The 26,382-nt window shown below is 36.3% G+C and overlaps 4 protein-coding genes and 1 long non-coding RNA gene across 11 annotated transcripts in view; 4 read left to right on the forward strand and 1 right to left on the reverse strand.

Moving 5' to 3' along the window:
- The first annotated feature begins 2,691 nt into the window (after nucleotides 1-2,691).
- Nucleotides 2,692-7,330, forward strand: LOC149039085 (uncharacterized). The gene is made up of 2 exons (XM_089184477.1): nucleotides 2,692-4,159; nucleotides 5,882-7,330. The coding sequence occupies exon 1, from the start codon at nucleotides 2,798-2,800 to the stop codon at nucleotides 4,124-4,126; it is 1,329 nt and encodes a 442-aa protein (XP_089040603.1). The 5' UTR covers nucleotides 2,692-2,797; the 3' UTR covers nucleotides 4,127-4,159; nucleotides 5,882-7,330.
- On the forward strand, nucleotides 4,122-7,330 carry LOC149039086 (uncharacterized). Its single transcript, XM_089184481.1, is given in 2 exon segments — nucleotides 4,122-5,880; nucleotides 5,883-7,330. Coding segments are annotated over 2 exon segments (1,125 nt in total). The 5' UTR covers nucleotides 4,122-5,786; the 3' UTR covers nucleotides 6,914-7,330.
- A 2,695-nt stretch (nucleotides 7,331-10,025) lies between these two features.
- On the reverse strand, nucleotides 10,026-11,327 carry LOC149039087 (uncharacterized). Its single transcript, XR_016180327.1, has 2 exons — nucleotides 11,128-11,327; nucleotides 10,026-10,694 (listed from the first exon to the last, which is right to left on the reverse strand). It is a non-coding gene; the product is annotated as an uncharacterized LOC149039087 (long non-coding RNA).
- Nucleotides 10,688-16,204, forward strand: LOC149039088 (uncharacterized). Of its 2 annotated transcripts, XR_016180326.1 has the most exons (9): nucleotides 10,688-10,988; nucleotides 12,385-12,552; nucleotides 12,641-12,709; nucleotides 12,874-12,915; nucleotides 13,181-13,384; nucleotides 13,747-14,089; nucleotides 14,465-14,645; nucleotides 14,880-14,980; nucleotides 15,507-16,204. XR_016180326.1 is itself a non-coding variant. In XM_089184489.1 (4 exons), exons 1-4 carry the CDS (start codon nucleotides 13,988-13,990, stop codon nucleotides 15,807-15,809), a joined length of 687 nt encoding a protein of 228 aa, XP_089040615.1. In that variant the 5' UTR covers nucleotides 13,747-13,987; the 3' UTR covers nucleotides 15,810-16,204. The 2 variants fall into 2 exon arrangements, 1 of the variants encoding a protein (XP_089040615.1); XM_089184489.1 differs by lacking the exons at nucleotides 10,688-10,988; nucleotides 12,385-12,552; nucleotides 12,641-12,709; nucleotides 12,874-12,915; nucleotides 13,181-13,384.
- A 1,954-nt stretch (nucleotides 16,205-18,158) lies between these two features.
- LOC149039089 (small ribosomal subunit protein uS7m-like) overlaps nucleotides 18,159-26,382 on the forward strand; it is a 60,278-nt gene continuing 52,054 nt past the window's right edge. The window contains exons 1-11 of one of the 6 annotated variants that reach the window (XM_089184485.1): nucleotides 18,193-19,544; nucleotides 19,950-20,009; nucleotides 20,891-20,978; nucleotides 21,647-21,756; nucleotides 21,867-21,956; nucleotides 22,569-22,632; nucleotides 23,123-23,157; nucleotides 23,880-24,006; nucleotides 24,651-24,706; nucleotides 24,748-24,832; nucleotides 25,679-26,144. In XM_089184485.1, coding sequence (XP_089040611.1) covers nucleotides 19,357-19,544; nucleotides 19,950-20,009; nucleotides 20,891-20,978; nucleotides 21,647-21,756; nucleotides 21,867-21,956; nucleotides 22,569-22,632; nucleotides 23,123-23,157; nucleotides 23,880-24,006; nucleotides 24,651-24,706; nucleotides 24,748-24,832; nucleotides 25,679-25,759 — 984 coding nt within the window. In that variant the 5' untranslated portion in view covers nucleotides 18,193-19,356 and the 3' untranslated portion in view covers nucleotides 25,760-26,144. Of the gene's footprint in view, nucleotides 19,545-19,949; nucleotides 20,010-20,870; nucleotides 20,979-21,646; nucleotides 21,757-21,866; nucleotides 21,957-22,568; nucleotides 22,633-23,122; nucleotides 23,158-23,879; nucleotides 24,007-24,650; nucleotides 24,707-24,747; nucleotides 26,145-26,382 lie in introns of those variants that run through there. The other 5 variants (XM_089184486.1, XM_089184482.1, XM_089184483.1 and 2 more) reach the window with 5 other exon arrangements.

Here is a 26,382-nt window from a genome sequence, read left to right on the forward strand (position 1 = left end):
CTGCGGCACCCAGTGTGTGAGAGGTTGCAGAATTTCTGCAACATCCAGTAACTGGCTGTTTGCAGATTAAACGGATTACCTTTGCATCTTTTCATGGTAACACTTACTTTCTTACAGACATGCTAAATCTTGCAGAGGGAAATATAAGTTTTAAAATTCATTTTAATTTTTATCTGCAAAATTTGATTATTTTTTTTAGTGATTACCAAAACATGCAGAGGAAAACCCTTTATTTAACGAAAAATGTGCTATTTTGGAAACACAAAATAGTTTGGAAAGCGTTACTGCCGAGTCCAATGCCTGTTGCTAGGGTCGCTGCCAAAACCCGCTATGATGCAATGCTACAATAAGGAAATATTTAGCTTCAACTACTGGCCAATACGTATAGGTTTTTGCATCTCTAAAAGTGTCAAAAAGATGAATTGTGAGGTTGATGCCATGAAGACCCTATAAGAAGAAGTTTCCAAAGTTTGGCACCAAAGCTGGAAGATCATTCAGACGCATTTTGCTGAATTTCGTAATATCTTAGTGAGATTGAAATTGATCTGTCTGAGTTAAAGTTACTTAATGTAGGTCCAATTTTGTGAGAAGAAGAGATGTTCGTTTGCAGCAACAAAAACAGAAACCTCCAGATTCGTGGGCGATGCACCAAGTTTACCTAAAACTTTCTGTGTTGGCAGTTTTAACTACGTATAAGACATGGATTTGCTGAGTCAGCACTATTGTGGCGACGAGGGACTTAAGCTACTTAGTCATTTAAAACCACTTCTTTCTGGGGAGCTCTTTCAAAACTAATCAAAATTACACTCATTTGTACAATTAAGTAGGGTGAAATTTTCCCTTTGGCTTGAGAGTTTTGTTAATTGCAACATTTCAAGAGTGAAGTAAAATCATAACGCGGACTGTGGGATGATTACAATTCGTTTCGCCTCCACTGTTTCCTGCCTATGTTCATTTCACAATCGTTATTTTAATACAAAGTACTCGCCTATTAGCCTAAAGTCGCTGTAAAGTGTTTACATCGTGTTTGACTTCAACGTGAAGCGTTTTGCGGAACTTTTTATTTTGGATTAGTAAATAGGATATTTTTTAACTCTGCTAGGCTCTTGGAGGAGAAGAGCGAAAAGCGTGCGCACGAAATGTGGGAAAAGAATAAATGATAGAATTTTTACCAGATTCTAGATATATATTCGCCAACTCAACGGCCGATCTCCTTGAGATTATGCGCAACTTAAACTTTGTTCGTGCCGGGTTGTGAAGTTTCTGCCCCAGTTCCTCACTCGCAATTTCAAACTAAGGCGAAAACTACAAGAAGAGCCCTTCATGTGACCTCAATACTTTCATGGCGCAGGTTATTGTCGCTTGAATTTGAAGATGTTCCATTGAAATGTTTATCATTCCTTTCAATTTAAAATAATAAACCGTCTGCCCAAGGGTTGATATAATTAAAGACTACATTACATGAAAACGAACAAATAAACAAACAGGTGATTTGGGTTTAACAACTGAGTTGAAAACGTAAATTGGCCACCGTAAAGACTTTAAAGGCTGACGTTTCGAGCATTAGCCTTTCGTCAGAGCGGTTAATAAACAAACAAACACGCAAACACAAAAATAATAAAGAGAAAAAGCCGAAAGATGCAGGCGAAAGAAGTCAATCGTTTGAGTCCTGCAAAGGGCATTTACAATTTCAAGACTTCACCTTTTTTTTTTTTTTTTTTTTTAAATGATAGGTCTCGAAAGTTCCGAACGCGTCTATGGTTATACTTCGGAAATATTTGTTTAGAGAAAAAAGTTTGGGACAACTAAGAAATCACACTTTCAAAATATTGTGTTTAAGAGCACAAAGCTTGGGATCAATAATGGTATCTAAACTCAGAGCAGAAAAAGAAAAAGCGGGCGTGCCAGAAAAATGGCGAGTAAAAGAGCCGGCTGAGGTTGCGGTTCGGAACGGAGTGAACAAGAAGTCCGAGATTTCCTCCAAAGAAAAAATTACACATCATTCAACCGACTTTGGTCAAAATATGTACACTTACCAAAAGCCTACGGGTGGTTTTCTCCTCGTGTTGTGTTGTAGGTTACTACCTCCGAGTTCCCAAATCTCCTCTCCCACTTTTAGACGTATCATATCGAATGTGGCCAGTACAGGAAACCTTTCAGAACACTGTTAAATTTCAAGTGTCTTTTCGAATGGTTAATCAGCCCTCCCAGCTTCAAGAAAAAACAAAACAAAACAAAACAAAGACACGCAGACTCCACACAACGCCTAATATAATCAATAACCGCGTTTTGACAAAGAGCCCTAACACGCTTTTTAAGCACAATCTGACCGGGCCCCCCATGGGTTCTGCCAAGGAGCATACACACAAATTGAAGCCTCAAATATAGTAGCTCATATTTTGAATCTTTAAAATTATTTTCAGACACATGATCATCCTTTCAAAACCAGACGAAATATCATGTCTTAGAGTAGAAACTCGGGCTACATCTATAAATATCCTTACTTTTGTAGTGTTATGTTTCAGGGCAGCAAACTAAGCCACCTTAGGGAAAATCTATTTTTTTGAGATACCACGTTTCAGGGCAGAGACCTGGGGTAGAATTAACAACAACCACTTTACAACTCCTTGTCAGTGGTAACTGCGTCATAAACATGCGCACATCAAATGTTATTACAGAAGAACACGTCATTGCGATCGAACAAAGTACAACCCAGCTTAGTGTGTGCTTCACAGATATACCATTGCCGAAGATTTTGAGATAGTTGTGTCGAGTAAACGACATCAAAGCTGGCAACATGATGAGCGTAAACCGAGGAAAACGGGAGGATCCTACCGAAATAACGACAAATTCAGCTCTGTTTAGTTTCATAGGGGGAGCCCTGAACCACGACTCAGAAACGGTAGAGAAACACACCTTGCAAATCGAGTCTCTAAGGAAGGAAATAGAAGAGAGGGAGAAGACTCTGTCAAGGCTAAAGCAGGATTTTAACGATTTACGGGCTCAAAATGATGACTTACAGATTACCTTGGAGTCTAAGAAACATGAGATCGATGCTCTTAAGGAGAAAGTTGCTAAACTAGAAACCGAGAAGAAAACTTTGGAAACGAAGCTTCAAAATGTCGAACTCGAATATGAGGATTTGAAATCCCAAAACGACCAAAAGAACAAAGAAATCGCTGATTTGAAGATCTCATTGGAAATGAAGGATAAAGAAATTACAGCCATTAAAAGGGAAGTTAAAGATTTGAAAGACCAAAACAATGAGAGGTACAAAGAAATTCAGTGTTCGAAGAAAGAAATCAACGATTTGACGATTTCATTGAAGCTGAAGGATAAAGAAATCATTGCCCTCAAAAGGGAAGTCACAGATCTGAAAGACCACAACGAGAAGTTAAAGATTTCTTTGGAAGCTAGTAATAAAGAAAGGGATGACCTGAAAAATGCGATCAGAGGGCTTCAAAATGCGCTGAAATCTTTAAAGCTTTCTACGGAAACCTTGAAGAAGGAATCGGAGGATGCGAAGGAAGAACGCAAGAAAAGCGAGGAAGACAACAATAAATTGAAACAAAAGGTACAGAAACAGTCGAAGTTAATTGAGAGAATTACGAAGGAACGCGACCTAAAAGACGAAGAAAACAACAAATGGAAAAAGGAATTGGAAGAAAAAGTGCAAGTATTGCAGTCTTATGGAAGACGAGGAGGCCTCTCTTTGCCTGATCCAGTTGATAAAGCTTGCATTGTTCTTGGTCAGATGTGCTCGCGAGTGCAAGCGATGATGTACCAGAAAGTATTTCCAGACAGTTACGTAGAAGATTTTTCTTATACTGTCAAATTCATCGAAGAAGACATTGGAAGAATAGAGGGAGACACTCAACGTCAGGCGATTGAGAGATATAAGAAATTGAAGAAGGAACTAAGCTGGGATGAAATCAATCATCCCAGGACACTGAAAGAGATCAAGAAAAAAAGAAATAATGTGGCCCATCCAAGTCGGCTTACAAAGGAAATACTTCTCGAATCAGCAAAGGTGATGCAAGAGGCAAGAGAACTGCGCGGCAGGATGTCTTTGGATCGGGTTCATGAAATGATAAACATATGGGACCATCTAACAAAGATGGGGTAGTGGAAACTTCAAGCTTGTGCTCAACACATACACGTATGTACAATTAAAATAACTGACTGTTTTAATATTTGGTCCAGCCTAAGTGTTGGACTGGCCGAAATATCTTGTTTACAACAACTGTGAGAGTAATCTAATTTCACAGTGTTGTCACGGCGTTTGAATCTCATCGGTGAAATTCGTCAGTCAAACGACAGTGTTAAAAATGGTTTCAAAACACATTTACGACAAATATCTGTAGAATATAGCATGAAATAGTATAATGCTGGCGTGTTAGTCAAGATTCTACAGCAATTGGAGCAAGGTAAGCATCGCGCAAAATGTGAGCAACTAACAGACGATCTCCTCCAAAAGTAATCACCAAGAATCAACAGATCATGTTGTAGCTAAACCGAACTCAAACGCAAGACGCTCGAAATTTCACCGAAAGCTTAAAGTAGAACGGTTAATGATGCTGTAGAAACTGTCACAAACATACTTTATTGCTTTTTGTTACAAATTTGGATCTTGTCGCTTTATAGCTTTTGACTGCGAACATTATTCAAATCACCTTCATTTTACAACTGTTGAAGTTACGGTCTCACCTCCATTTTCTTCAGGCTGTTAATAACATATTGCAAAATTTGTCTGGCTTTAGCACGATACAAAAGAGGACATAAGGTTATACTTTCAGTTAGTTCACCAGAATTTATAGGAATAATTTTGGCCAGAACAAAGGAGTTACATGCAGTATAGTGTCCCCTTTAGGCCGCTATCTCGGTAGTCCTTCTTTCGCTTTATACGTACATGTATATTCTACTTAATGGCGCTTAGAAGCTGTTTATAGTGATAGATACACTCGCCGAAAGCTGCGAAATGATAGCTCTGAAGCCTTATATTCAGTGTTCCTGATGAATGATAGCGTGCAAAACATATTTTTGCAACATGCTCGAAAAAAGGTTCATTCAGAGCAGCAAAATTCTGAGAAACTATAAAGGATGTTTAGTGATTTTTCCGAGAATTCGGTCGAGTGGAACGTCGCCTTTTTATGAGATTAATTTCATGAATGCATAAGTAAAATCTGCATAATTATTGCTCTAAATGTATTGCGTGAACTTACTAAGACTTCAATCGACGTTTTCGGCTGGAAAGTTAGTTCTTTATCATTACACTGAGAAACATTTCGTGAATACTGTTTTTCAAATCATGAATATCATTTCTTGGGGTAATTTGGATAGAGTCCACGGGTATACCATACATGGTAATGGTGATTACGAGATTGTATTGGCATGATTGGTTGGGACATACCCGCTAGCTCCATATTGCCATGACAATCAATTACCCACTTGTAAAGTAGGTGGGGAGGGAGATTGAATGAGCAAGAAGTGCTGAAAGGAAACAACCCCTTGTAATTTTTGTTACAAAATCTTCGTCTGGCCTCGCCATACTATATTACATCTACACAAAAAATATATTGCCATTTCTAAAATTCAAACCTTACTGACAAACGCAATTTCACTACCGTCACTGAAATCTTTGGTGGCTCCTCCCAACTTCAGCTGTCTGAACTGTGCTGAATGATTTGATTTGATTTGATTACTGCACAATTGACAGTAGTCACGAGCTGCAAAGAGCTGCAGAACATTTGATTGACAGTACCAAAAAAACATTTGTTAGTTGAGTTATGAATTTTACAGTCCACATGTTATTTAAAGGTGCAGTAACTTATTGTGATCAACATTTCATGTCTAACTTCAGTTTTTATTTCCTCTTTCTTAGATAATCACAAAATGCTCATGAAATCAAAATCAGTGGTATGATTTTGATTTACAAACCAGCCCATCAAAATTGAGACGAGTTGTAGGATTTAATATTGCAAACCACTCCATGCTACAAGAACATGAAGCATCAAAAACAGCTGTAACCCTCAAAAACTCTAAGCAAAACAGCAACAATGACATCATATTCAACCAGCAATCAACAGTAAGGGTAACACCAACCTTTGATATTGATTTTGATTACAAACCCATCAACAAATCCCAAAAGACTGAGCCCTCAACTCAGCCTGCCAAGAAGATTATGCTTGAGGAGCTTCCCACACTCCAAGTCAATCAGAAAGTAAATGTCACTGCTTCCACTTCACTGGGAAATGAAAACCCTAAACCTGTTCAATTGAAATCTTCAAGTGAAATGACAACTGTAAAGGAAGACTGTGTCCTGGAGGATGAAACTGGAACTGCTACTATTCATATATGGGATCCACTTTTCAAGAACATCAAAACTGGCACCACATATGAGTTTGAAAACCTTACTGTAAAGCACTTCCAAGGGATCACTCATCTGGGAACAACCCCTACAACAACGTTTAAACAAGCCAATCAACAGCTGAAACCTATCAATGGCCCTGCATTACTTGAAAATCCAGAAAAAGAAGCAAAAGTAGAGAGCTTCAAAATGATCAACAAACTAAGCATTTTCATCACCTGCCAAGCATGCAAACGTAAAATTAATGAAATCTCCCAACAGAACACACTCAAATGTAAAAACTGTGGAGTCCGAAAGAAAGATGCAATGCAAACGAGATGCATCTGTTCTGTTCAACTACTTGTACATTTGGATGAAAAAGACATTTGGTTAACAGCATTTACAGATGTCTTGGAGTCCCTCTTCGCCACCCACCCGACAATCTCATTACTTAGTGACTCTGACACAATTGAAGAACTACTTATGGATCTTCAAGACATAGAATTCAAATATAATGTCAACAGAAAAGTGATCACTGAAATATCATCATCTTCACTGTCAAGTTAAACTGTCTTACAGTACAGAATTAACAAAGCCAGACCACCGACTAAAATATTTATTTACAAAACTTAAGTATCAAGACTTCAACAAACTTTCATTACCATGTTCTGATTCAATGTTACGTTACCTGTTATTTGAAAGCATACATACGAAACAAGTTAATCTTATTTCTTACCATTCTATTGATGTTCAAGATGTTACATTAATAGCAGAAAACCATTCACATTGGTTTTCAAGTTCAAGTTCATATGCTTTTTTTAAGATTACTAAGTTCGCAAAGACTAGTGCATGTATGTTCTGTTCACAAACATTGTACTAACCAAAACCCCTTCTATATGCTTCAATCAACATATTGTAACTGAAACATTCAGTGTTGTTTTTTATGCTCTTTCAAAGCAACAGTTATACAATACAACACAATTCATATTCTTTGTTATGTTATTGTTTATAATGTTACATTAATAACAAGAACTATTCACATCCTTTCACATGTTCAAGTTATTAAATGACTTGGTTAATATTACCAGGCCCTTAAAACCTTACTACAGTTTCCATGTTACTCTTATCAAAAACCCTTTTATCAATTTAAAAAAACTATGCCTCAGCATAAACCCCCTTATCAAACTACAAATTGATCGTTCGTTGGCACTCTATCGATAGGTATACTTAGTCTAAGAATAAAGCAATTAAGAGGTAGGTAAGATCTCATATCGTGAATAGTGTGCCACATTCATCAGCGTTGAAAAAGATTCATCTTTTGATTATTGCAATTATATTAAAACCAGAATGTGTACAAGTAAACCAGTTGGAATCACTCGTGCAAAAGGTTCAAGGTTTTATTTTGCTATTGATTGTTTATGTTTTCAAAACAAGAACTGCAAGGCATAAAAAGACATCTCAAATATGAATTGTCTTCCATGATGAATTTGTCCATGTTTTTCAGTGTTATTCAATAAAGTGTAAGAAACGAAATCAAAAGTATTGTGTTTCAAGGGCAAAGTTATTTACTTCAGGTGATATTGAGTTAAACTGGGGACCTGTTGTTACTCAGGGAAATAATCCAAACAATCTTATTGAATTGTCACAATCTCAATTAGCACAACATGGCTTGAGAATATTAGATGTTGGTGGTGCTGGTGCTTGTTTCTTTAGAAAAGTGTCCCATCAGTTGTATGGTGAACCTAGCTATCACATGAATATCCGTAGTATTGGTGTTCAATATATGAGAGAAAATCCAGAAAGATTTATTGAAAGTGATACAGACCATTCATGCTTAAGGTATTTAGTTTATATGTCACACCAGGGTACATGGGCTGATGAAATTGTTATACAAGCAGTTGCTGATGCATTAAACTTGACAATTCACACTCTAGAATCTAATCCAGGATTTGCATTGGTTACTATCCATCCATGATGTCTGGGTTGAACCCAAGTGACTATGACCCACTTCAGCCAGCTACTAAACGACCAAGTTGTACAGCAGTTAATGAAATACATGAATTTGAATTTAAAGATTCTATACAAGAGATGCAATCAATGGCAAAAGTCATTCAAACTTTCCATGATAACATTAAGTGTGGTCCTGAATATGTATGTATTTGCTGTGATCAATTATGGTATCAGTCATCTGTCAGAAAGTGTGAAGCAAGCAAATATTCTAAATGTTCCAAAATGTTGCTTGAAGTCAGTATAACTAGTACTTCTAGTATAGATAACACAAAATGGATTTGCTCTACTTGCCACTCAAACCTAAGTAATGGAAGCTACCCATCTGTTCTAGAGCGAACAAAATGGAATTTCCTGTGAAACCACAATGGTTAAACTTGACACCTTTAGAAGAATTTAATTTCTCTACGTATTCCATTTAAGCAAATACATGAAATCCCAAGAGGTGAACAATTCAACTGTAAGCACTTTACCAAAGTCAATCAATGAATCACAAACAATTCCCATCAAACTTAAACAAAAGTTGAGTTACAAGCATCATTATCAATTTCAGAATGTTAGACCAAGAAAAGTGTTGGAAGCAGCAAAACATTGTGTGAATTGTTTAAAAACTAGCACATAGAAGTTCAGGAAAATTGGCTTGATAATCTTGATACTAATGATGCTAATTGAAAATTAAAGTAATGAATGGAAAGAATCCCTCAGTATTTCATGCTCAAGCACTGGTAATGCTGAAATACATTCAACTGATCCTGAAATTACTATTTCTGAAGCTACTCAAAGACACATGATAATTACACTGAACAATTACTCATTGACTGTAATGGTGATGATGGATGGTGTGAAGATTAGGAGAGAACTTCAGGTGTCCCAGATACTCTATTACAAGAACCAGATATGACTTAAAATGTTGAAAAGATAATAACTTTTGCACCAGGAGAAGTAAACAAACCTTTAGGTATATTTATAGACAAAGAGTCTGAATTCCTATCATTTCCCACAATTTACTGTGGTAAAACTCCAGCTTATAATAAGGACAGAACAACACCTGTTCATTACAATACAATATGTAAGTGGGAACTCAGAAGTCAAGATAGAAGAGTCCCTTGCAAAAACAATCCTATTTTATTTCTATTTTATGTCTATTTTAATGCTATTGTATCTATTTTATACTATTTTATTCTCTCAGACTTATGTTTTATTCCTATTTTACCTGATAGGGAAAATAGAGCCACTATTTTAATTGTAGTTTACTTCTATTTTAAAGCTTGATTAAACTTAAAGATTGAACAAGCTGGTGTATTTTATTTCTATTTTCTCTAAACAAGTGGAAAAATAACCAGCACAACAGACTATTTTAATCCTATTTTATTTCCTACATCTTCAGTAAAATAGTGATAAAATAGTCTGTTTTATATATATTTTCTGCTGATAGGACATGCTATGGCCATTTCCTTTGGAAAATATGAAAAAAAATAGGCTATCACAATCCTATTTTATCAAAGAAAATTTTGAGTAATTACAAAATAGGTTTGAAACAGACTCTTTTATTTCTATTTTTTGAGGTGGATTCCATTCCATTGAAAAATATGTATTAAATAGTCTATTTTAATTCTATTTTCTCTAAAGTATCCCAGACCCACAATATTTAAAACAGCAACTAGACGTGTAGTGTAATGACCAGTCATATTTTTTTTCTTATTTTATTCGTGAATTCATTTAGCTTAACTAACAATGTATTGTTGTTCTTTATTACAAAATATAATTTTAAGGCAACTGTTTGGTACTTGCACCAATCATATCTTCACTACATACACTGGAATTCAAAAGTCACACTTACTGTGTTAACGAGATAAAGACGGCTTCAAAATTGAAAACGTCAGGCCGACGTTTTTCATCTGCGTTGTTGCAGCTTTCAAGTTTTCGTTTAAGTTTCTTTCTTTGTCAAAGAGGTGAACGCGAAGGCTTGCCTTTAGCATCGAATCCGGCTCCACTTTTTATTGCCCGGACCGTCGTTTAGGTCATTTTTAACTGAAACTGATCAACAAATCGATCAGCACAGCAACCAAGCTTGCTCAGAGTGGGTTTTGAGACTTTGTTTCCTCCACAACTTCCGGCCACAAATCGTGCATTTGTAATACGATCGATTCTTGTCGATTATTTCTACATGGAGTGAGCCCACATCATTATTTATATCATCGTCAGAAGATGGATCCAAGGGACGAGCGGTCAGAGAAATCAGTGTGGAGTTGTTGCGCTTCTCTTGAAACTGCAATCGGGAAAGCCAGTGGATTCTCTTTGCTAGCTGATGACAATTCCCAAAAGACCCAAGTGATCATGTCTGTAATCGGAAACAAAGAAGACAGCATTTCGTGCTCATCTTTGAATGTACTTTTCAACGGTTGATCCCTCGTGCGTCATGTTATTTCTTTCTCGACTGTTTCGCTTACTACAACATTTCTAAAGATGGGTTTTATTGTGGTTTAATGGGAAAACGAGAAAAGCATGAGCGTTGTAAGTGAAGAGAAAATCGTTGGCGCCGTGGAGTTAATAGATGGGACAACAGTTGACATATCGACTGGTACGAACGAGGGTCGAGTGGCCATTTATAAAGCTACGATTTTGAAAGTTTGTGGTGAGTAAAAATTGCGATATTCGTTACGTGATCAAAATCTTGCCAAAGAATAGATATAATGGTTTGAATTAAGCTTACATAACGTTCAGCGCAACTGAAACTCGGGTAAGTACTAAAACAAGGAACGACCTAAACCCACCTAAAACCACCTACAACCATCTACAACCACCTCAAAACTTTCAATAACCACCTACAACCACCTCAAAAACATCTACAACCACTCGCAAACTATCTAAAACCATCTAAAACAAGGCATAAATGTCTAAAATTAGGCGAAACGACAACATGTCACGTACACGAAATACGAGAATCAAACGAAACCTCTACCTCCCCCTGAAATCTTACTTTACCTGCATGGTCCCATGTATAATCAACCATCTCGCGAAATGAAATGCGATAGCATGCTAATTATTTTATATTCCCTCAGCAAAAGACTTAAAGAACTTTACAAAATGAACTAACAAGTAACAAAAAATAATAAATAAGGAATAATACATGGGCGCGCGTAGATATGGAATTAATCTTCGAGTGTTTAACTCGATAGCTCACGAGTGAGCGCAGTGAACGAGTGAGATGTCGAGTTGAACACGAGAAGAGAAATTCCATATCTACAAGCAACCATGTATTATTTTGTTTATCATATAAACCCAATAGCCCTTTTCTGGGAAGAAAATCCGACCTCATTAATGAATGCAAATAAATGAATCGACAATCCTCGAATAACCGTGATCGTAGAGTGCGTTGGCGCTGACTCTTAAAATGGAAAATGCTTTGAATTATGATTACAAAAACTTCCATATATACTCGCGCCTATGTATGATTCCCAATGTAATATTTTTTGTAACATGTTATTTCATTTTGTAAAGTTCTTTAAGTCTTTTGCTGAGGGAATATAAAATAATTAGCATGCTATCGCATTTCATTTCGTGAGATGGTTGATTATACATGGGACCATACAGGGAGAGTAAGATTTCAGGGGGAGGTAGAGGTTTCGTTCGATTCTCGTATTTCGTGCACGTGACATGTTGTCGTTTCGCCTTATTTCAGGCATTTATGCCTTGTTTTAGATGGTTCTAGATAGTTTGCGAGTGGTTGTAAATGTTTTTGAGGTGGTTGTAGGTGGTTTTTGAAATTTTTGAGGTGGTTGTAGATGGTTGTATGTGGTTGTAGGTGGTTTTAGGTGGTTTTAGGTCGTTCCTTGTGATAGAGACGGTTACAATTCAAAACGGATACTGCATTTGTACAAGATGAACTTGACTTCTTTCAAGATTCTCTGATTTTAGGATTCCTCACTCCGAATTCTTAAACTTGTCCTTAAAAAAATTAATTGTTATTTTTATGTCCATATCTTAGTTTGTCTCCACTTAAGCTGAATTTTTTGCTCTTTCTCTTTCAGTGTGCAGAATCAAGTTCTACGAGCAATTCGTTTTACACGTCGACTGACGATTCACAAAACACCAGCGATGATGAAAATTTAGAACTAACATCGACACCCAATGAAAAGAGAAAATCGCCCAAGGATTTTTGTATCATGGACGAGGCGATAGAACTGGGCATTGCTAAAGTAAGTTCTTATGGGGTAAGATGGTGAAGATGGCTGGATATAGTGAAGAGTACAATATCAATTCCTTTCTTCCTATTTTACCCCAAAGGAAAAAACGCAAGGTGCCAGTTGGTCCGTTAAAGAAGAGAAATGTCGGGGAAAACAGCCGTCAAAAACGGTGAGATCTGCTAATTTTTATTGAAATATACTAGATATGTATTTACGTCCACTATGCATAAAACAAAGTAAACCTAATGTGTGAATTCGGTAAATTAAAAATTACTTAATTGATAACATCTTATCAGACAGTCTAATTTATTCAAAAAATATTTCTACCTATAGCTTCCTCCTGGATGGCTATCAAAGTTCCAGCTTCCATCGAGAGTAAGAAACTTTTCGGTTGTTTTTTTTATTTAGTTTTTTTAAGCAATCCTTGTTAATTCATGAAAGCTGGAGTGCCTAGGAGTATGATTTCCTTTCTCGATAAGTACATAGTTTGGTGAAAGTACATTATTGATATCATCGAGGTATGATTATGTTTTTTCTCTTTTATGCACAGTTTGTTTACATTTATGGAAACTTTTTAGTCACAAAAATTACTGTTCCCCAACGACAAATAAATTTGTTCATTTGTTTACTTTTTTTACAGTTCTCTGCCTCAGTAGAGTTAGGTATCCAGGAGGGATACCTCAGTGCAAACCAGAAAAGTGAATTGGTCCGGGATGTTTGTACAAGCATCAACCACTTCACCAGCCACCCAAAGCGCTCTGAGAGGCAATGGATAGCTAAAAAAATTGTTGAAGAGTATCCATGTATGGCTGGCAAGAAACTAGTTGACTCAGACACTGAATGGGTTAGTAAAGTTTAAAAATCTATCAGTTTGCTTCTTTTGCTTATGGTAAAAATAGAAATGTTTGTGCTGAATTTCTTGGCTTAAACTTAGAAGGTGCAGAGTAATCACTCTGATCTTTTAAGTTCTTAAGTGTGATTGGCTGTTACCAATAATTATAACACATATCTACCATAGAATTAGATGTGTAGTGTTCAGTTAGGAGGCACAGAGTGGGAAAGGGGCAGAATACAGTGCCAACTGAAAAACTTGAGATGATGTGAACTCCACACATTGAAAGTAATATCATTAGTTGAGTAAAGTTTACTAACAAATGTGCAAAAAAATTAGGCATTAATTTATGCAATGTCCTGACCTTTTTCCAGGTCTATTTGGAGGTCAAGATTTTCAACAGGATGAAAAAAATCCAAAAACCTAAACATCCAGCCAATCCTGCTGAAGCTGGTCCCTCTAAGGCCAAAAGGCAAAAAAAAAGATTTCAGTATTTGGGCACAGCAGCCAGACTTACCTGCAGGTGAGACTCTGGAAACTTTAAAAGCCTTTGCTGAGGAAAATCGCAATGAAGTCAGGAGAAACCCCCGAAAGCACAAAGCTCATAAGGATTTCATGGACAAAACATTCCCCCTCCGCCGCCATGAAATCATAACTGCCCCTAAATTGGTGAAGGCTGTGTTGATGGAGTACCCATCTCTGAAATATTTCATCCATGTAAGTATTTGCTGTAAATTGCTTGTATCTGTCATAAATGTAAACCAGTTACAGGTTTGTTTGTTTGTTTTTTAGCCAACTTTTGGCTGATACTAGGGTACCTGTCAGAGATTGCTGTCCAATACTTTTAAATGATATGCTTCCCAATTGTACTAATTTTTTTCTTAAGGGGGGAATAGGGATTTTGTGTGTATGAAAGGCAAGTTCCTTACCAATATATTTGTGTTCCTATTAAGGGCATGGACAGTCCTTAAGAACAGCATTTCTCTCTCTGGATTCTCAGTACACATGTGGTTATGAATACCTCTAGAGTAGATTCATCGGACAAGTAAGACGACTTACATGTTATGTTTTCTGCCTTACCTTTCAATGCAGTTAAAAGCAGAGCTGTGTAGAATATTCAATGATGATAACATCCCAACCAAATTGTGGGAAAAATACCTTGTGTGGCAGCAGCATATCCTAAAATATGCTGCTGCTAGCAAAGATAAAGTGGTCAATGAGGTAATGGATGGAATGGAAGCTGCCCTTAGTGAAGAGGGATGCAACAGAGAAGGTAAAAATGAGGTTTTCAATCATTTACAAAGAAGTATTATACCTTAATTTGTGTAAAACATTCTGCTGCTGTCACAGACACCTGATTAGAAGTCACCTTTGATTTTACAACTTGTATAAGCCCTGGCTTTAAGGAGAGTTTATCAAGACTGCTAGATTAGAAAGTATGCTGTTATATAGGGGTTAATGTCTCCCACTTTCACAAAAAACAAATTGTTCTGTATTTAAATTACAGAAATTAAAAGTAGGACATCCCTGCTGGTCATCAACAAAGTTCTGCGCCAGCGGAGTGGAAAGAAAAGGGGACTTCAAGAAGAAGTTGTGACCATTTTGGAGGTAGGTGTTTATAAAAACTGCTACTTAGGTACAAAAATACTACAGAACAGCTGAAATTACTGAGCCCAGCTATGAGGTCCAGATACTAAGCTTTAAGTACCTTGGGATTGTATTTATTTTCCTTCTTTTTTTCCATTATTGTGATTTAGCAATTTTTTTTAAAAAAAATTTTGCTGTAGTCAAACCATAAGATAAATACTGCACATGGAATAGTTGATGTCTTTTTCCTGGGGGTTGAACGCCCCACATGTACATTTGTAATATGCGCAGATACTTTGGGAGTCTTTGGGAGGTATTTTTCAAGGCTTGAAGGGAAGACAAATTAAAAGCATTGAGCTAAATTTCCACTTCCTTTTTTAATGTTTTGGCTTATAGTTTTAGAAAAACATCCCACATATATATCATTTGAGTAAAATTAAATGAGGGTAAAGTGACCAACTGAACCCAGCAGACTAGCCAGTAATTTTGATGCTCCTTTGCACTTTGGCTTGTTTTTAATATGGTTGTAAAATTTGTTTTATTGCAGAGAGAAGCTGATGTTGATTCAGCAGTTATAGATTACATCCAGCCACAAATTGTTATTGTTGGAGATATTTATGACATTGATCTCCTGTATATAGTCACAGAGGGGAGTATTATTTGTCAGCTCCCACAAGAAAAAATTATTGATGCTGTCATTGGGTTACTTGGCTCATTTTATGTTTTTAATGTCTCCTACTATCAGTCAAAGGCAATTTTGACTTTTTTAGAGCAAGCATTGCTTGAAATTGGGCGTGGGCAGACTCTTGTTACTGTTTCCTCCTTTTTCAATGACTTGGCAAATGCCTGAGGTAGAATCAAACAAGATTTATACTCTTATGCAGGAGCAGGACAATTTGTTGCTGCTGTGTTATTTTGATAATTTTCTGTACTTCAAAAATTTCAGTCAGTCTTGATTATAAGCTGCCTCACATTATCACATTTGCTGAGTCATTGAAAAGGGAAGCTTTACTTACAAGTGTCTCGTGTGAAATTTCTAGCAATGTTTGCAATTTTGAGAAGTATACTGATTTAGTGAAGAGATATATTTTAGAAACTGGTTGCATTAATGTTAAAAATGTATTTATTGTCCTATTCTTTCAAATGTTTGTCTAAGATTCTTCATAACTTTAAAATCATGGTCTGTAAAAGGTTTTAACAGTAACAATACCTAGAACTTAATAAATTAGTGTTTGAAAGATAAAATATGAGTTGTATTTTCATTATTTGATTGTGAGGGGGGGAAATCAGTGTGCAGAGGAAAGAGCCCTCTACTTCTGAATTGGACTCACATTGGAGCTGAATCGGCTCTTTTTAAAGGGGCCATTTGTGAGAGGGCTGAAATTTTGGGGGCTGTTTTGGCCCCTATAAATTTCAAAGTGGCCCCTGTAGTTTTCAAATTTACCCTTCACGTGGTCCAATTTGGCCCCTACAATGGGGTCGATTCAGCCCCAAAATTGGTGCCAAAAACAGCCCCTTTTCAATGGGGCCGAGTTGACCCTAGGCTAGTGCCAAACTGGACTCACTCGTTTTGGCCCCATTTTTGGGGCCAAATCACCTCTTTTAATTTTACAGTGTACGGTGGCTCAATTTGCTGCTCTGCAACATAATACTACAGGAGTAAATGACATGATATTTCGTCTGGTTTCGAAAGGATGATCATGTGTCTGAAAATAATTTTTAAGATTCAAAATATTAGCTACTATATTTAGGGCTTCAATTTATTGAGTGTATATGCTCCTTGGCAGAACTCATGGGAAGCACTCAGTCAGATTGTGCTTAAAAAGCGCGTGAAGGCTCTCCATTAAAAGGCGGTTATTGATTATATTAGACGTTGCGTGTAGTCTGCGTGTGAGTGTTTCTTTTTTTTGTTTTTGTTTTGCTTCTCGAAGCTGAGAAGGCTGATTAAACATTCCATAAAACACTTTGAAATTTAACAGTGTTCTGAAAGGGTTCCTGTACTGATCACGTCCTTTATGATACGTCCAAAAGTGAGAGAGAAGATTTGGGAACGCGGAGCTAGTACCCCACAACACAACACGAGGAGAGTGTAATTGCTTACAACCAAGACGTCTTTCCCACCACCACTCGCAGGCCGTCCGTTAGTGTACATGTTTTTACGAAAGTGGGTTGAATTATATGTATTTCCGACTTTCTGTGGCAACCACAACCACAACCTCAGCCAGCACTTTTACTTGCCATTTTTCTGGCACGCCCGCTTTGGCTTTTTCTGCTCTGAAATATGATATTTTGAAAGTTTAGATATCCATTATTGATCGCAAGCTTTGTGCTCTGAAACACAATATTTTGAAAGTGTGATTTCTTAGTTGTCCCAAAGTTTTTTTCTCTAAACAAATATTTCCGAGGTATAATCAGAGACGTGTTAAGAACTTTTTAGACCTATCATTTAAAAAAAAAAAAAGGTGAAAGTCTTGAAATCGTAAATGCCCCTTTCTAGGACTCACAGGATTGACTTCTTTCCTCCGTATCTTTCGGCTTCTTCTATTTCTTTTTGTTGTGTTTGCGTGTTTGTTTGTATATTTATCGCTCTGACAACGGGTTAACGCTCGAAACGTCAGCCTTTAAATTCTTCACGATTTTCTGTAATGTGGTCTTAACTCATATCAAACCTTGGGCTGACGGTCTATTATTTTAAATTGAAAGGAATGATAAAAATTTCAATAAAACATCTTCAAATTCAATCGACAACAACCTGCGCCATGAAAGTGTTAGTATTGGGGTCACATGAAGGGCTCTTCTAATTTTCTCTAAGTTTGAAATTGCGAGTGAGAAACTGGGGCAAAAACTTCACAACCCGGCACGAACAAAGTCTAAGTTGCGCATAATCTCAAGAACATCGGCCCTTTAATTGGCGAATATATATCTAAAATGTGGTGAAAATTATATCATTTACTTTTTTCCTACATTTTGTGCGCACGCTTTCGCTCATCTCCACTACGAGCCGAGCAGAGTCAACAAATATCAAATCTACTAATCTAAAATAAATAATTACGCAAAACACTTCACGTTGAAGTCAAACATGATGTAAACAGTTTACAGCGACTCTAGGGTAATAGGCTATTAATTTGTTTTAATAACACTATTGTGAAATAAACAGACAGGAAACAGCTATTATCAAACTATTAAACTATTAACAGCTATTAAAACGAGTTATTATCATTCCACAGTCAGTGTTATGGGTTTACTTCACTTTTGCGATGTTGAAATTAACAAAACTCTCAAGCCAAAGGGAAAATTTCATTCTACTTAATTGCCCAAATGAGTGTAATTTTGATTAGCGTTGAAAGAGCGACAGGGGGGTTCCAATCACACATCACGCTAAATTTTTCTATTAAATCACGCATCACGGAGAATTTTTTTAACCAGTCACGCTTCACGTAAAAAGGAGTAAGTACGCTGAGCTAGCACTATATGATTTCAACCTATCGGATGTAAGATTAAAAATGATATTGCATCCAACGTTTTTTTATCCTGGAATGAATTGCGTTTCACTTGTCATATTGCTTTCTTTAGACAAATAAAGACGACTTACTTGGTGAAACCAATATCAAATCGTACTTTATAAGTATTGAACATCGAAATTGTGTGCTTTTCTCCGACAGGTTAGAATGTGGTAGTACTTTGTAATTGTATGAATAGAGTATCTTAAGGTTTTTTTTTTTTTTAAATTTAAATTGTCTTTGGATAGACACTAACTTTCCTCTGCGCTCCTCTTAGCTCTATACACTTATTCTAGCGATAAATAGTTGGATTTGCTCATTTTTTGTCGTTATTGACTACCCATTATGGACGTTTAGTTACGCAGGTAATAAAGCACTCAGCGGCTTTACTGAGTATGGTGTACTCTCATTCAGTATTGCAGATGCTGTATACAGTAAAGTATTATTATGTAGTTAGATACGCTCGTAGATATCTGTACCCACAATATAATGAAATTATGGCAGAACAGAATCAATAGAAAACTAAAAGAAGTAAAGGAAGGAACGAAAGTAAAACCCAATTAAACAAGATAAAAACAAAGAGCAAAATAAAAAGAACTAGAACAAAAGTTGAAAGGAAAAAAAAACAGTTCTACGCGAGCAAGCTAATGAGGACACTCTCTAGTAATAACGAAGCACCTGAAAGTACCAGGGTGGAAAAGAATTTAACCTAAACAGTTACCTAATAATAATAATAAACAGGATAAGACTGAGATGACAGTCCAGATACACGGCTCAGATGGAGTGTTTCAGTGTACTTGTTCCCAGCAGTTTGTAGCACCTTCCTTGCCTACCTTCTTGTGTTGACCGTGTGTCTAATTCCATGTAAAGCAATTGGGAACAAGTCATTTTCTTCCCATGAGTCCTTGTGTTGGAAATACTCGTTACCAAATCCTTTTCAGTTTCTCAAAATCCAACATGGCGGCCACAAGGGCATTGGTGTTACTTAATTGTCTCTCATGTTCACGAAGAAGTAGCAAGTTTCTTGGGGTTTTTACTCAGAATTTCAGTGATGCAAGAGTTTTATTTAGTCGTCAACCCCCAAGGTAAAACGTTTGTGTTTCATAAATGCTATTCATTCATGGAGCGATTTGTCGATTTTTGCATATGTACATCGCATGCAACATGCAGTCCTCGATCCAACGAAAGTGATCACCTCATTATCAACTCTTTTCACCAACATCAGTATGCATATTCTCCATAGTGTTCTCTACACATCATTTAAGCTTCTGACGTGAATAATTTGTGAAACAATGTAGAGCTTCTTTAGTTGGTGATTGGTCCTACATTCTTATGACCCCAATAAGTGATTCGAAGGTGATTTGGTAAGGAGAAATTAGACGTTACTCACTCATAAAGGTCAAAGAGTTAATGCCTTAAGCTATGTCTGAACAATTTTAAGTGGCACTTTTTTCGTTTTGTTCATAAGCATTTTGTTTTATTATTTGCAGAATACAAAGTTGCTACAGGAATAATATTGCAAGGTCAATGTGCTCATCTCAATCAGCGTTGTAAGTGCTAAACACAGTTTTTCTTGTCTTTGTTATATTAGTCGTGCCAGTGGAAAGCTTAAGGTTTTGAGAGACATGATGCTATATTCTTTAGTATTTACTCATATTATTGATCTATCTATTTATTTAATCATCTATTTAACAATTATTAGATTCCTTGTTACTCTGCATCTGCTCAGTAATAGCGGAGCTTGCAGAGTGTAGCCCTATAATTATACAAAATATTAGTAACCCATCAAGCTGAAAAAATTTGGATGTACGACCATATGACCATATGACCATACAACCATACAACCATACAAGGTGCTACTTTTAACATGTGTGGTCAACTGTACCGTGGGCACACCAATGCCACAGCTTTGTTCAGTGGTCCAGTGGTCAGTACACTGGGCTCCGAGTCAGACAACCTGGGTTCTAGTCCTGGCTAAGACAAGGCGTTGAGATGTGCAGGAAAAAAAAAATGTGAGCTCTGCTTCTAGGCTTGGCTAAATCTATATATTACATTACAGTTAAGGTCAAAATAATGGTAAGATCAATAAAGTGGCACACAGCTAAAGCTGAGAGTGTCTTCTGTGATCCATTGCAGAGTAGATCCATGGCAGCATGGAATCTATTAGTTTACGAAGATAAAGAGAGCAAAAAATTGTTAATGTTAATGTCCTCTATGTATTTATCCTCCTATTTATAGATCATGGTTAAGAATCAATCACAATGCATGCGCAATTTAGCCATTTGAAATTTACTTATTTACTCATTTATTTATTTATGTGAAAATTGCAATGGGATAGTGGTTGATTCAATTGATTTCAGGTAACAGGTTTGGATCTGAACCCCAGCCAGCTCATTTTGTCATTTTCTTAGGCCACACTCTATTGATTCAGGGGTGCCTCTCTCAGCTCAGGTGTGTCAGTGGATATACAATGTAATCAGATGGTCAAGAAATCTTTGGAAATTGCAAAGGGGAAGAGGGTGGGTTTATATCCTCTCACAGTACCTCTGTAATCCCAGGAGTATGATTTGTTATCTACAAACACTCAAGGAAATGTCAGAAGTTGTGGAGGGGAGAGGGAGTGGGGTGGATTTATCTTAAATGGACAAGCAAACTAGTGGAATAATAATACTTAGTTATTTATTTAAACTGCATTGAGTGACAGGAAAACATGGGTTTTCAAAATTTGCCAGGGAAGCATGGTTTCAGATCCCCCCTTCTGGGGGCTACATGCAGTATATTTAACTAGGCCTAATTGCATTAGTTAACCCACTTGTTAAGTTCACGCATCTGCCTATAAAAAATTTGAGCAACATTTCCTTGGTTAATTACATAACTTTCTTGCTACTTCATATAATTCATAAAGACCCTGATAACGGCATCCAAGTTCTTAAATTTTCTTCACCACACATGCTACAAAACATTTTTGATTCCAAGAAAATGTGTTGTAAGTGTTTGCAACCTTCATACATGTATTTCTTGCAGTCATGTTGTCTTCAGTGCACCCCTAATCAATATTTGACCTTAAGTGAATTGTTTCCAGACTTATAGAGTACCAAATTATGTTCTTACATGTACTTTCAAACCAAATTATTATATATTTCATTAACATGATGATAAATTAGTGTTTTTTGTCATATATCAACAGAGATTTCATAGTCAAGATAAAGACAAAGGCAGAACAAGTCCAACGAAAAAAGATACTGACGACACAGATTCAACATCATCACAGAGTCAGAATGAACTTCTGAAGCAGATGTAAGCTTTAAACTAATATCATTGCTCCATTTCCCCTTTCCAAAAAGAAGTAAAATGGTACCTTCAGGATATTTCTTTTTAATTTACTGATTCTGTGTTAAAATCCACAGAAATACATTTGATACTGATGAAAAGGTTGAAATTCCCAAAGCTGCAGATTCTCATTTGACCTCCTCAATGTTAGATGATGAGCTTGTCAAGTAAGTACAGTACATCACTTATTTATTCTCAAAATCTGCCAAGTAATCATCCTCTGAAGTTTCTAACAATTTCCTTTCAAATTTCCTGAGATGACTTTGTTCTAAATCAAAATTACACTTATGTCTAATTTACAATTTTCTTTTCTCTTACCCATTTGCTGGTTTACTGTAACTGTGATGATGTAAGAATTCATATGTACACTGTACATATGTTAATTCCCAGTTGGAGATTGTAGGGTTGGACTGTATTGTCTTAATTTACTTTTCTAAAGTACATTAATTTTGTACTGTCACCTCAAAAGTTCAAGGTTGGATATGACCAGGCCTGTATCATTTTGTTTAGAAACCATTCTTTGCTTCTGAGCAATGAGGGATAGGGCAGTGCTCTAGAGAGTTGGTATCATTTCTTGGAGTGTGAACCCAGAACTCTGTGGACCAATTAATTGCAAATGACATTAAATTTGTTTTTTCTAAATTTATTTATTTTTCCCCCAGTTTCTTTACAATGTATAAAACTTAGAAAAATGACTGATCTGACTTGACAATTCAGACTGATTTTCTTAAAAGCGCTTGTCTCTTAGTTTTCACTCACACTTTTAAACCAAATTTCAGCAAATTCGTGAATTGCATGATGTGGGGTGGTGAAAAGTCTTTATCACAGAAAATCTTTAAACTGGTAAGTTGAGCAGGTTAGTTTATACATGAAATAACCACATGCCCATCAAAATTGTAAAGTAGTACCTTTTTCTCCCAAAGTTTGCCAGAATATGTTATGAATGGTTCAGAAGATTACACTTTTTGTCAGGGATCTAAGCTAAAACCATTTTGGAACTTCAAGAAAGAAACTGGAATGAACTGATAAATGCAACATTAACCAATTGGAAGTTTTCAAACTTATTTGTATGATCATTTATTTTCTGAAGGCTTAATGACGGTTGCTAAAATAGATCACAGCAGGTTTAGAGGAGTTGATTGTTTTAAAGAATCAGTAGCTTGTGTGATAGAGTTAAATTTGTGCCATACACACAAACCAACATTCTGTCACAGCCATACAGCCACACCTATTAAGTGTTCCTTTTTATTCAAGTTATGGTTGTACAGGCAATTTCCAAGCCTGCATGTATACTGGATATTTTTGTAACCATTCTACTTTTATTTTATTTCAGGCAATGGAAGAGATTAAGAAGGAACAATTGAAGAAGTGAGTTTCTTTTCTACTGATTTTTGCAGGAGTAACATTTCAACAGTTACATCTTCATGATATTTTTTGCAATGCTTCCTTACATTGCATCAGTTGATATGTTTTTGAAATTCACTTTTTTTCTGATCCTTTAGGTAACTGTAGACATCCAACTGATGTGTTTTATGCCACCTTCCTGAAAAGAGAACACTTGCATACAATTGTTTGATGCTATGAAACTAAAAAAAACTGTGAACATCAGAATATATTTGGAAAGTCCTTTTTTGTTTCAAGGAAAAAACCAGGAACATCACCTTGATTAGAACAGTGGACTGCAAGCATCAACGCTAGTCACTTTTAGGAGTCCTGAACTTTACGAACTGGTCAGTTTGCAAAATTACTTGTCAGAAACCAACCGAAGTAGTCATAGTTTTTACAATAGCTCATACTCAATACCTTGCTTAAGATGAAAAAGTGACTTGCATATTGTAACTGAACTGTGGTAACCTACAATGACTTGTTTTCCTCGCATTTGCATGGTATCAATTCAGTCGTATGATTTGTGGTTTCCACATCAGTTTTCGGTCAAATTCGCTATTCCATTACATTTTCTCAGACACATTTCCTGTGGCTTGGAGGAGAAAAAGTGTGTTTAGAAGTATGTGCATGATCTCATCTTGACCAGATGCTTGAATGAAATAAAGGCAGCAAGTTGCTTATTTGCATTTTTTTTTTTAACCTAGGCAAAGACAATCATCCCAACCTGACTCATTAGAGACGGATCCTTTACAAATTTTTGCTACTGCAATTGAGAATTGCAAGCCAGTTATAGGAGTGGTGGGCATGAAGAGGGCAGGTACTGTGTACCAGGTAGGGGCCATAGATAACAACTCAAGTTTTTTGAAGCAGACAGAAGTTCATTTTCCAATTAGCACCAATTATTTACCGCCATGACAACATGAAACTGTAACATTGGGTTTTAAACAATGTATATGTAATGGTGACCAATCATCTAGTTTCATGTATACATGTACATCTTACAAGCTGGTATACACTCGCTCACTTTTTTGATGAATGTAAATTCAAAGTCTTCTGATACAAAGCCAACCAATGCTCACAGAATTATAAAAGGACCAGAGTGGAAAGATAACTGGAAATTGTGTGTGCCAGAGGATGTTGTTACTCCTGTTCTTAGAGTTTGTGTCACAAAACGCTATTGATGATTTTTCAGTACTTTTCATTTCTCAACCATGTGTTGGTTTCAAAGTCCTGCTTCAGAAGTGTCTGACAATAAACTCTTAACCCTAACCCTCCCAATAGAGTCTGACATACTAATTATACAATACAGCAGTTTGGTTTGGCATAGTCATTATGCAGAACAGCATGTATTCTTTACTCTGTTGTCTTAATTTAACACTACTTATTCTTGTAGAGTTTGTTATGATCAGCATCTATCCCTTTGTATTTCATAATACTCTGACAAGAGTTTTACTCACATGTCTGTAAATTTTCAGGTGCCAAGCGCAATCAACCAACGGCGCCGTCGATTTTTGGCCATTAAATGGCTCATCCGATGAGCATTGCCTTTTTGCTGTTCCCGAGCAGCTTTGGCAAAGCTGCTCGGGAACAGCAAAAAGGCAATGCTCGAATGTACAAGAAACTTGCCAAGGAGCTGATGGATGCTTACAATAAGGAGGTGGGAAGTCGTTTTTATGGAAGTGTGAGGCAGTTTACAGGGGTGTATTTTTGTTTTTCTTTCGGTTGGATAGTCACGCACATATATCAGGGATTAAAATAACTTCACTGAAGTAAGAATAGGGCTGGTTAGTTGCGGTTAAAGTGGCTGTAATTTATATTTGACGGGGTGTTACTAACACCAATCCTCTAAACATCATCTTTGTGTAAATTTTCAAAAATTATACTTAAGATGTTACCATCGTCAGTGATAATAAAGAACAGATGTGGAAAGGGACTTTAGGTACCCAACAAGGGAAGCATTTCAACGCGTTTATTGAGTGTATATTTCGTGTTTAGAAATTTTGAATGCATAGTACTTCTTACAGTGTGTATTTGCGTGGACAGACATGCTCCAACGAGTAACAGGTTAATTTATCCTAACTGTATCGTCTTGAAAGCAAAATTGTGTTGAAATTGCAGATAAATCAGGAGCTATTATTAGATTTGGCACCAAATTCCCAAACCTAATGATTATCAAGAACGAGGAAGTTGATGGTTTAAGGAAACGGGAATATTTTTATGCAAACTTTATATTTGAGTGCAACTCAGTCTCTGTTGTTATTATTATTGTTACTAAATTATTATTGTTATCGTTATTATTATTGTTATTATTATTGTTATTATTTTTATTATTATTGCTGTTAATATTGTTGTTATTATTGTTATCTTCATTGCTGGTACCGTTCTTTTACATAGCAGGCAAAAACACATGTAACAAATACATGCAATTGAGAGTTTGATATGTTGTTACTTTTTTATGTATTATTTTTACTCATTTATTTGTTTATTTTTTTGTTATGTTCAGGGTACTGTTATTAATAGGAAGCACGAACTACACAAAAGAGCTGAAGACAACAGAGCTTACGCACACTTTCCGTGGTTGTAATACTGTACTAAAGTACAACAATGAAGTGTTGAGTTCCATGATTTTCTCTACATTTTCTTGTTTTACGTGGTGTTTCAGCAGAGAAATCGCTGTTTGGTTGAAATGCTGAATAATCTTACTTTGTAAACTCAAAAGTATAGGTCATGGAGGACAAGTCTAAAGATACTTTTCTGTCACCAGAAGGCCTTTCCCTATTGAGTATAAAGTAATGTTGTGTAAGAAGTTTGCAGTCAATTTAATCATTTCCTCTTTCTTCATCGTTGTTGTTTGGTTTTTATTTTATTGTCATGTTTGACTTCCGCTTTTCTTCAAGCAATGTGTTATATCTGGGTTGACTGTATTTCGGTCGTGAATTTTAAATGTTTAAAAGCGATAACAAGTTATAGCTTTTTGGCAGTTTGATGGTCCATTGCGTTTTATCGCCGAATTATTTTAGTGGCAGTAGCATGTACGTTTCTCGTCTAATGGCTCATCAGTGCGTTTTATCGCCGAATTATTTTAGTGGCAGTAGTATGTACGTTTTTCTTCCAATGGATCATTGTGTTGATCTTATCGGTCAACGGGGAATTTGGGGAATAGGATGTGAAGCGTATGCATTCACTCATGAAACAAAGGTGTCAAAT

Source organism: Pocillopora damicornis, chromosome 10 (assembly GCF_964200805.1).
Source record: "Pocillopora damicornis chromosome 10, jaPocDami1.2, whole genome shotgun sequence".
Lineage (NCBI taxonomy): Eukaryota > Metazoa > Cnidaria > Anthozoa > Scleractinia > Pocilloporidae > Pocillopora > Pocillopora damicornis.

Excerpts from the sequence above, each read along its gene's own strand:
- LOC149039085 (XM_089184477.1), top strand. The coding sequence starts at position 2,798 with ATGATGAGCGTAAACCGAGGAAAACGGGAGGATCCTACCGAAATAACG.
- LOC149039088 (XM_089184489.1), top strand. The coding sequence starts at position 13,988 with ATGGACAAAACATTCCCCCTCCGCCGCCATGAAATCATAACTGCCCCT. Across the intron at positions 14,090-14,464 it reads CTCTGAAATATTTCATCCAT|TTAAAAGCAGAGCTGTGTAG; the intron begins GTAAGTATTTGC and ends CTTTCAATGCAG. Across the intron at positions 14,646-14,879 it reads AGAGGGATGCAACAGAGAAG|AAATTAAAAGTAGGACATCC; the intron begins GTAAAAATGAGG and ends TTTAAATTACAG.